Consider the following 10,623-nt stretch of genomic DNA (forward strand, 5'->3'; position numbering starts at 1 on the left):
GATTTGTTTACACCTTAGAGAAAAATTCCATTAGGGGAAAAACCACAGCAAAACTCCCGATTGTAACTTTACAACAAGATGAAGGATACATGAAGCCTGAACTCTTGTCTCACTTTGAGGTCGGTTTGCCAGACATGGAATTCAGGAGGTGCATTGAAGACCAGAAATCACCTCTGAACTACTTTGGGAATCTTTCAAGTTCCACAATTTTCTCAACTTAAAACAATACGATCAAGTGTGGGACCATGACAAATTTTCACTGAGTGTGTACTGTGGACGTTATGGCTCAACATGGAGTCTCCACTTGAATAAGAAATAGTTTTATTGCCATGGTCATAAAGGCTCCCACTAATTTTTAACGTTTTTCCACGTCATTTATTTTCAATGTCTTCAAAGTGCCATCTTTGTCAGAGGATTATCAGGTCGTTGATTCAGAGCTATTTAATATTGATAGGGGGACCAACGGTGACTCTTGCTTAGCTGGGATTTCAGAGCTATAAATATCCCACTTAAACCCCCTGAGGAATGGAAACCTGGAGGTCTGATTTCACTGATCAGTCACCCGCTGAAGTGCTGACGGAGACAGAAGGCGGCTTCTCGTCGTCGCCAAAAAAATCTCAAGTGGCTTTAATGAATGATGATTCATGGATTACGGCAAATTATGAAAAGAGCATTTAGCAAACACATAAGCAGAGACTCGAGTTCGCGGTGCAGATATTGTTTTTAATGTAAAAGTGACACTTTAGTTGGACATACTTTCATTAGGTGAACTACCGTTTTCACAGGACACAGAAATCAGAACCAAGATGTGATGACTCCATCGACACATCGGATCTGTAGCAGGATTGAAGTGAAACACTGGTCAAATATTTCATTCTCTTGTTTGAACTGACAGACTTGTGCAACAGTCTCGGTTTTCATGACGCGATTTAAATGCTGATTTACAGCAAGGCATCAGTAGTACGGCCTCCTTGGATTATTCTGAGAAGAAAGGAGAAAACATTTCAGTTGACATGAAGCTCAAAATCAATTGGACACGACACCAACATTTAAAAAAGATAACCGACCATTTGTGATAATACATTTCATTATGTGAATTTAGGGACGACATTTATAAACTCATTACTCATAGGGTTTTATGAAATTCTCTTCCAGATTTCAGACACATTAGAATATAAAGTAGTAATAGAGAAGAATAATAGAGAAGACAAGCAACTTCAACAAAGGAGGAGCTTCAGTTTGGTCATAAATCATAAGCGATTCTTTTCATATGAGGCAGCTGCACCACCTACACGTGTGAAGAAGACAGCAGTGGACTGCCCTCTACTGATGAGTTTACAAATGAACAAACATCACTGTCTTAGATCTGCTGAAGGTGTTGTTTTACCAAAGTCAACATCCTCACCAGTGGGTTGGGTCTGAAGCGGTACGCCAGCATCATCCTCTTCCTGTAGGCGTCATATTCGTCATCACTTTTTGATAATTCAGCCGGGCGATCGACACCAAACCCGGCCCCATTGAGTGCCGTCGTTCCTCTGAAAAAAAGATTACAAACATGTAAACACAAGTGCAACAAAAGCTCATAAACACACCAATGTTGGCTTATGAATAATCCAAATTTTTGTTGAAATTCTTACTTGTTGACAGGAGCTTTAATTCCCTGTCCATCACTGCCCAGGCCTTCACCTTCCTTCCAGCCCATCTTCATAAGCATTCGGAAACCAAGATTCTCCACAGTTAACTTAAACTCCTTGTACTCCGAGTAATCTGGATCCCGTCCCTCCTGCAAGTGAGAAAAAATCTATTAGCATCACATAGAGAAACAAGTTATCAGTACCACCTAAACATTGGACACACACCTAAAACAGTTTATTAGTTGGCAGTGGGAATATCATGAGCATTACTTTGTATTTCATTTCATTTTTTTAAATATGTTGAGGTGGTGTCTTAAACCCAGATGGATAACGGTCTGGTTTTCACAACACAGCTAAACTGGGCAAGTCTGTGTTATCTGTTGCAACTGTAATCCTCCCTCGTAGATTCTTCTTTGGAGGTGAGAGACTACACCAGGGACAAAGGTGACGTGCAGGATGCTGCGTGTTCATGTTGCCTCTGACCTGAATAAGCAGCTTGGAGCCACTAGCATGGATGGATGACTACAATCCTGTTTGCAGACAGACGACCCTGAATGTGGCCTTGTTACAGAACAGCCACAGTCAACACAACGTACAGCAAGTGTTCGTTTGGTGTTGACATTGATTCATGGGAAGAGGGTTTCAACAAGGCACTAAATTGTTTCATTGTTTCCTTATGATGCTGAGCTTATCGAGTTCTTTTGTAAACGGCAGCACTTTCTTTCTGGAAAATGGTGAGCAGCTAAAGGTGGCGGTAACAGGTATTAATGCTAATTGAACTAAAGCAGGGACAGACAATCTAATCAGGTTAAATTTAAACACACTCTACATAGTCTTTAGAACACAATGGTATTACCTTATGCTAACAATGACTTACTGTACATTCTGTAGACACAAGCAAACAGAAGCTACTGTTTGTATGTTGCACTGTTTATATGCTGCAAATGATAAAGAAAGTGAATCCATGATGATGAATACTTTAAGTCTGATGCATTTTTCATGGGGTGATATTTAGGACGATCATTACATCACCTCCTCTTATTTGAGGTGCAACTACAGTTATAGTTTCGTGGAGTTTGTGTTGGGGGCTGGGGTGAAGCTGCTTGGTGGAGGTTTGCCCTCCCTGAGTGCTTTTCTTGTTTTAAATCTATCTTGGGCACACTATCATCAATGCAAACATTGTGGCAGTTTGACAAGAATAAAAAAAAAAAAAAAAAAAAAAAAAAAAAAAAGGACAAAATTCGACCTTCAGCGCCTTGAATGTTTCCATAAACTTCTCAAGCTCCTCTGGAGGCAAGAAGTCACCAATAAAGTGCTTCCCTCTGCCCATTTCTGTTAAGGATTCCGCCCACTCTGAAAACCAGGAGACAACACTATTATAACCAACGGCTTGACTATCAGCGTGATCCAACCGCCGAACTAACCGCGCGTCTTCTCCATTTCCATCTGTCGTAACCGGTGCTCCCAGGTGCCGGCCTCCTGGTCTACTTCTTCATCACTGTCGTACTCATGCTGGTGGTCCTTGATGGCCTTCTCCCACATCACCTGCATCTCCGCCATCGCTCGCTTGTGCTTCATTATAACCTCATACATCTCTTGCATCTAGAGTGCAAAAAGCAACAATATATGCTCAGGTGCATGTATACATTAAATCTTTGCTCAAATTCTCATTGTTTTAGTACCTCTTGTTGTTCCTTTAGCTGCCTCTTCTGGTCCTCAGACAGTTCGCTCACACCCACAAGGCCGACAGGTTTCCCTTTCTTATAACCCAGTCCTTGCAATTCAGCAACTGTGACACAGAGAATGGCTTTGACTATGCTATGAAAACATTTTCACATTTTACTGTTCATTAAATCTATAAGTACCAGAGAGTGCAGGTGCGTCGCTGTCGGGGACCACCACATCTTGTGGGACAACAACAGGAGGAACTGGCAACTGCACTTTGTCGTCCTCTGCACCCCATCTGCTCTTTCTCTTCCGTTTCACTGGTTGTGTTGCTGTTTCCTGACTGTGGTTATCAGACGATGTTGCGCAGGCAGGTGGGGCAGGATCTGTTGGCTGTTGCTGGTCATATGAGTAACTGGGGAATGGAAAGGAGTGTTTGTGAGACAAACAACAGTGTGAATTATAAGATTATTTCTGTACAATAAACTGGAACAGACCTGAAAGTTGAATAGTTGTTTTGTAGGACAGGTTTCACGTCAGGATTAGCCTCAGCCACAAACCCGCCAGGCTTTCCAGGTACAAGCTGGGGTTTCACGTCCACTGGGGAGGAGACTTTAAGCAGTCTATCAGTACTCTGGCTCAATTCACACCTATTACTGAACCAAACTCAACTGGCTTCATACGCCACCAGTCTAGAGCTAATGGGGAATAAGAAGAGGAGGGAGGAGGAGCAAGTGGAGGTGAATTGGGAGCTTGGATGCGAGAAGACTTGTATGATGTAACACATGTGTAACAAAAGTTCATCTACACACAAGTTATCCAAGAAACAAAACACAACTCAATGTAGACAGATACGTATATCAGTATGTTTTAGTCTACGGTACAGAGAAAACTAAATGATGTGTTTCAAACAAAAGGGGGTAAACAACATTTGCAATTGTTTTACTAAAGCATAGCTGGGATAATCCCCAGGCTACTCCCCAGACTAAAACATCCTCAGGTAGGGATGGGCGACAACTATCATCCACGATTTACCGCTGAAAACAAACCCTACGATGAGATATTAACATCTCAGATATGCTTATGTCACCCACAGCATTGGACCTGTATGTTACAATAAACTCAGCTACTGAGACTGTGTCAGTTTTGGTTTTGTTAGATTGCGCGGTCAAATTACTGTTTCCTTGCCGAGATGACTTTCTCCCTAAAAACTACTGATACCGACCTTACTGAAAATATTAACACCGCATCACTGCCACGTCTTTTGCTAGCCGCTACAAAAGCTACAAACATCTTGGAGCACTCACTGTCTGTCCCATAGCACAGCAATTTAACCCCAAAATAAAACTGGCTGAACACATTCGATGGTGCTATCAACACAACTGCGTTCTACATAAGACGTGAAACATTGAATTGCCAACCTCTGCACTTATTATACTATTAGATTTAAATATAAACAGATTCTTTGTCGATGTTGGAGAATTAACAATGCAGAGAACATAACAAACAGGTGAGCTTCATCATGAAACATAATGTAGTGAGTCAAACACATGCGACACAATGAAACTGTACTTATTATTGTTATTGTCTGAGTGGCTAAATTTATTGTGATAATTTTCTAAGCCTATATCGCCCATCCCTATCCTCCGGGTAAAAAAAAAAAAAGAAAAAAGCCCAAGTAAACAGCGGGGTAACCATACCATCATCTGTGTTGTTCTCTGGTGGAAGTTCTTTTTTTATTTCTGCAACTCGTTTTTTGTAGTAGAGGTACTCTGCACTACTTGTGTCAAATAAAAATCTGAAAGAGCCAAGAGCATTGAGACAAACATGTTACGCATATTGATTCACTTTATTTTGCAAAACACTGTCCTTCAGACTTACGAGAAAATAGGGTCGTCCTTGTAATCCTCCTTGGCTTTCCTCTCCAGTTCACGTCCCCCCTCCGCCACAAAAGAGGCCATCTTGTTGATAATGAGTCGGGTGTCTGAATCCTCTGGGGGAGAGACTTTAAGCAGGCTATCAGTACACTGACTTGAAGGACAAAATGGCAGTCAAAAGCCATGTGCTCCAGTATGCACTGATAAGTCCGACTCATCCTGCTGTCCCAAGGCTTTGATTTACCTTTTATTTCTAAGAAATCGGACAAGTCGGCCTCTTCACCATCGTCATCATCTGGTGAAGAGAATACACTTGGCCTCTGGCTCAGAACTGGACTTTTCTTAGACTGAGCATAGCTCTTGTACTGGCTGAGCATGCTGCCGACCCCCATGCCAGGTCGCTTTCCAAAAATAATGCCCCTTTTTTGCAGAGAATTTCCACCCGGTGACGTTATTGATGGGCTTTTTGTCTCATTGGAAGCACCTACAGAAATAACCAAGACAAATATTAAAAGAAAGGAAACATTTAAGCATCAGGAAAGTTAGTAATTTGATGTGCATATTCCACTGTCTTGAACTCATTGAATATTCAGCTCATGTTATGCTGGACTTGTTACACGCAAGCGGCAAAAACTATTACCATGAGAACTGAGTCATGCACACAGTGAGAGGAGAAACAAGGACAAAGTCAAGATTCTGTAGATGCAGATACACACCAGAATTCGGTTTATCCTTCTGCATACGCATGAATTGCTGTAAGAAGCTGCCATCATTTACAAATTTGTTTGAGTTGCCTTGATCTTGGGGAGCACTGTTGAATTCAAAACACATGAGGTTTATTACCACAAAGTAAATAAACAGCACTCAAAAACAGGAAAGAAATTGAAACTCAACACTGCTGTATTTTAGATGCCTTGACATGATCGTTTAAAACAACAAATGAAGGGCTTAAATGATACAATGTACACTGAATTTGAGTCATTCACTTACGGAGTAGTGTTTGTATTTGCCGCTTGAGCATTCATTTTTGCCTGCTCTGCCATCCTTTCCTCGATTTCCTTCTTTTTTTGGGCAATTAGCGCTTCCTGACGAAGAATATTCATGTTCATTTTGCTTTTTTGTGGCTGAGAATTCCTCGACTTCCATCCTCCCCTCCCTGGAAAACAATAAATGACATGTTTATCGAAAAATTGACACATGAAAACAGACATGACTGTGTACTGAGTGATGGCGTTGAGCATTGAGAAACATACAATTTAAAAACGTACCACACACATCTGTGGCTAAAAATCGGTTGATAACAAGGTGTCATTAAATTAAATGCATTAAATATATACGACACAAGTCATATTAAAACAAATAATAATTTGGCATCAACTGGATTCTTTTACAGCTTTAGCATTTATACCCAAATCTACCATTAAAGGTCAAAACAATTCCAGGGTCATATATACATTTTTATAACGAAGCAGACATATGAAATAAGATATGTATCAAGGGCGTTCATCAGTAAACACCGTTAGCTTAGCCGCGCTAGCCCATTAGCATTTAGCATTCTATCTTGCTAACATGCCCGATAAAAGATAGAGCGACGGCTACGAATCCAAAATATGAAAACGTTTACATGAACACGCTTACCGTTATTACTAGACTCCATAGTCGTAGCTGTGGAAGTCAATTCCACTCAAAAATCAAAGCTATAAAATACGACACTATCGATGGGGGTGAGCTCGCGAAAAAAAACAACAATCAGGCCATTTCCGGGTAACTTTCAGAATAAGACAAATATGTATTTAATACGTCCTTATCCGGAAACAAATCGAATAAAACCAAACAAGTGAAAACGACCTCGTTTTGTTGTTTTAATTGAATTTGATTCAAATACAAGCAATATATTACAGGTAACGATTTCATTTTTTCCGGTTTTATTTTCTCACAAATTTCAATTCACAAAGCATATACTTATCTTCCTTTTCAACCTGTCTAAATAAAACCACACTGAGCTCACTAATCATTTGGGAGCTTAATTCTGATGTTGTCTGTCAAATAAAGTGAAACTCAAGACAAAAGACAAAAGTAAAACGATGTGGAAATAATAACAAAGGCAAAAAAAAAATCAAAGTTAATAAGTGGGATTAAATGGGGGTGGGAGCGAACACATTAGGGTTCTAAAAAGTTTTGAAAACAAGGTACACTTATTAAAATACATTTTACTCAGCTATCACAGTACCTGCTGCCGAATTTAAACCCATTTATTTATTTAATTTATTTTTTTTATTATTTTATTTAACCCACTATTTACATCTGACCCTTGACCCCAGGGTGCTTTCTTCACTACACATCTTTTCTGACCTGCACTTATAAGGAAAGAAACAATGGCTGAAACACCAAATCAGAGGTTCTTTTGCCATGCATGCTTAACAGAAATATATCAGACTGTACCGGTAAGATAATAATACAGAGTGATGGCTACATTCAAAATAATATTGTGATTACATATAATAAATTCATTCAAAACTCAAGATAGATATATTAAAATGAGTGACCTAGGTACTATATTATATATTAATAATTGCATTCTAAATACAGGATTTAACTTGCCCATTCTGTCAGTCTGGATTTGTAGAAGAATTACCAGAAGAGAACAGGTGTGTGTGAAAGTTCCTCAATGATTGAAATCAACCTGAAAGTGATGTTGCGATTTCCTCAGGTCGGCATTGGAGACTGATTCGTCGTCATCCTACGATGAGCCCCAGACATTTTATGAGGTGATATCTAATTGTTGTTTTCTGTATTAAAGGAAGTAGCAGGCGTATCTTTGTCGGACACACGTTGCTTTTTTCTTGTAGCAGATGGAGCCACAAAGTATATTCTCGTTTCAAACTCCCCGCGGCACGTACACACTTGATTTTCTTCAGGAAAACTTGGACTTCCAGTCTCACCATGACAACACTCAGAGAGACACTGGTTTGTTGCCAGGGCAGAGACAAATTCCTTGGCAGCCGCGCAGTGGGCAGACTCTGCAGGGACAGGATACGGAAGGAGGAGCAATGATTTCTGAGGGGTGAGACTGTAATCATTTGTTAGATGGAAATTTATTTGCTTTTACTGAAAAATAAATTTGAGAATAAGTGGTTCAATACTGTTCTTAATAATAATTCCATTTTTTTGGCTGATCCAGGATCATCCAGATGCTACTGAGTGGCATCCTTCCACCTGAGGTCTTGCAGCATACAGTGTCAGAACCTTGGTAGCTGAAGACAAATCTTTTCATGTTAGATTGGTCCTGCAAATCACTGACTGTATATCATTTTGACGCTTCTATTCAGGGCTCTATCACAGCTGAACACAATGAACTTTCCCATGAATTCCGATGGACTGGACGCTGTCATATCGGAGGTAGGAATAATAATTACAAAATAGTTATGAATCTTCTTTTTAAAATGCAGAGTATTTCAGATGGAAACTGCTATTTTGAGATTGCTTTTGATGAAGTAAATCTTTATGTGATATCCATATCAAATAAACACCACCTGCAGGATTTTGGATATGAGATAAAAAAAGAAATATATGCTTTACAGCAAGTTGACTTCGTCTGTGAGGTGACCGAGGTTAGATGCTAAGTTCTCTCTCCTTCACAAATGTACAGCTGTTGAACCTGTTTGGAAATGTGGGTCCTCCTCCAGCAGACAGAGATAGAATCAATACGATCCCGACCGTCACCATCACAGAGGAACACGTGGGTGAGAAAGAATCGCACACCTCACCTTTAAGTCCACCTGGCCTAACCTAAACTCAGTCATACAGCAGTCTGGATAATAGTGTTGGTCCCATTTTAGTTGATGTCATTCTGTCTCTACATGAGGTGGTCTGGAGTGTCCCGTGTGCAAGGAGGACTACAACATTGGGGAGAATGTCCGACAACTGCCGTGCAACCACTTGTTTCACAACGACTGCATAGTCCGATGGCTAGAACAGGTACCTGACCTTAATCTTTTGTCCTCCAGCCACTATATTCTGGATCAATAAAATGACTGGTGATCTAATGTTAAAGAAAAACATCTTACTGTTTTTGTCAAAGCACGACTCATGCCCAGTGTGCCGGGAAAGCCTCAGCGGCCAGGACACGACCACAAACCTGCCAGCGTCCAGCGTGAACTTCTCACCTCCATCATCATCAACATCATCAACCAACTCCTCCTCGGCTCAACTCACCCCTTCATCGGCCTCTTCCTCCTTTTCCCCCTTCACCTCCAACTCGCCGAGCGATGAAACAGATGATGGGACTCAGAGTTCTTCTTCATCACCCTCTCCTCATTTATGAGCCGCTCATCATCGCTGACAGCTGGGTTTGACTACAGCAAATATGAGAACAAGGTGCTTTGTGAAGAGATATGGATTCTGCCTTGAAGCAATGGACTGAAGTGGCCTATGGCAATCCAAGCTCAGAGATGCAAGTGGACATCTACCTGATCATGAAGCCACTCTCCTGGTATGGACTCGTGGTTCTGCTCATTTTCACGTTATGTCCAGACCCAAACACGTCTTTCTTGATTATCAGTCGGTGTTGAAACCCATTACACATTTATTTTGTACTTCATTTATTGCTTTATGTCAGCCGGTGTTGTGACCATATTTAGTTTCATATAGTTTTTGGCTACAGTTTTGTCTTGGCTTCATTTTTTGCATAGCTCGAGACATGAGGTGGGGAAAAACGTTTTTTCAATTTTAAAAATATTTTTAAAATAAATGTAGTTCTAACTCACCCAGACTAACACCCAGATCTTGGTTAGACCTATAGGTACGTGTACAACAACAATGATAATATTTTTTGTTTTTCTTTTTTTCTTTCTTGTTCTCCAGCCCCCTAAAATGTCTGTGCACGTGTCCAACTGGGCCCCTTGTGAAACTTTTAACAAATGTCAAATATCAAGTAACTTAACAAAAAACACTTTCAAAGGGAAATTTATTTCCCAAACCTATGATCGACGTAATCCTCTAAAAATAACGCTATTGTGATTTTGGGAGAAGACGTTCTAAGTCCCAGGTTGAAATGTTCCTCTTATGCCAGTAGAGGGCGCTACGCACCAACTAATCGGTTGGAATGCTGTCATTGAAAACACCTTCTGAAATAAAATATATTTTACGTAAACAAGATGATTGAATGGGGATTTAATATCGGTGTCTCCACATTAGAAAGATGTATTATTGCGTATAAATAAACGATCGATTCGTCCATCAGATGCTCGTGTTGACGCTGAAGAACATGAAATAAAAGGCTGGTTAATTGAACAATGCGAGGTGAGATGTTGCTTGACGAGCGTCTGTCAGTGAAAGTAGAAGCGTATGTTTGCAAAGAAGTCACGTCCTCTCCTCCTCTCACCCCCTCTGCTGTCTCTCTCTCGCTCTCTCTCTCCATCCCTGCATCTCCCCCCGTCTCTCTGATT

The 10,623-nt window shown here is 40.6% G+C and overlaps 2 protein-coding genes across 6 annotated transcripts; one reads left to right on the forward strand and one right to left on the reverse strand.

Moving 5' to 3' along the window:
• Positions 1 to 697: 697 nt before the first annotated feature.
• sugp1 (SURP and G patch domain containing 1) lies at positions 698 to 6,998 on the reverse strand. The gene is made up of 14 exons (XM_053882884.1): positions 6,815 to 6,998; positions 6,167 to 6,332; positions 5,893 to 5,987; positions 5,421 to 5,660; positions 5,181 to 5,304; positions 5,000 to 5,097; positions 3,797 to 3,911; positions 3,500 to 3,714; positions 3,317 to 3,423; positions 3,059 to 3,236; positions 2,881 to 2,987; positions 1,638 to 1,783; positions 1,406 to 1,535; positions 698 to 981 (listed from the first exon to the last, which is right to left on the reverse strand). Exons 1-14 carry the CDS (start codon positions 6,831 to 6,833, stop codon positions 955 to 957), a joined length of 1,767 nt encoding a protein of 588 aa, XP_053738859.1. The 5' UTR covers positions 6,834 to 6,998; the 3' UTR covers positions 698 to 954.
• Positions 6,999 to 7,354: 356 nt separating this feature from the next.
• Positions 7,355 to 10,394, forward strand: LOC128769810 (E3 ubiquitin-protein ligase RNF126-B-like). Of its 5 annotated transcripts, XM_053883799.1 has the most exons (10): positions 7,355 to 7,620; positions 7,766 to 7,824; positions 7,887 to 7,944; positions 8,026 to 8,041; positions 8,156 to 8,240; positions 8,358 to 8,426; positions 8,506 to 8,575; positions 8,826 to 8,919; positions 9,042 to 9,154; positions 9,258 to 10,394. In XM_053883799.1, exons 1-10 carry the CDS (start codon positions 7,552 to 7,554, stop codon positions 9,498 to 9,500), a joined length of 876 nt encoding a protein of 291 aa, XP_053739774.1. In that variant the 5' UTR covers positions 7,355 to 7,551; the 3' UTR covers positions 9,501 to 10,394. The 5 variants fall into 5 exon arrangements, with proteins under 5 accessions (XP_053739774.1, XP_053739771.1, XP_053739772.1 ...); XM_053883796.1 differs by having other exon boundaries at positions 8,026 to 8,240; XM_053883797.1 differs by having other exon boundaries at positions 8,029 to 8,240.
• Positions 10,395 to 10,623: the final 229 nt, after the last annotated feature.

Source organism: Synchiropus splendidus, chromosome 13, assembly GCF_027744825.2.
Source record: "Synchiropus splendidus isolate RoL2022-P1 chromosome 13, RoL_Sspl_1.0, whole genome shotgun sequence".
Lineage (NCBI taxonomy): Eukaryota > Metazoa > Chordata > Actinopteri > Syngnathiformes > Callionymidae > Synchiropus > Synchiropus splendidus.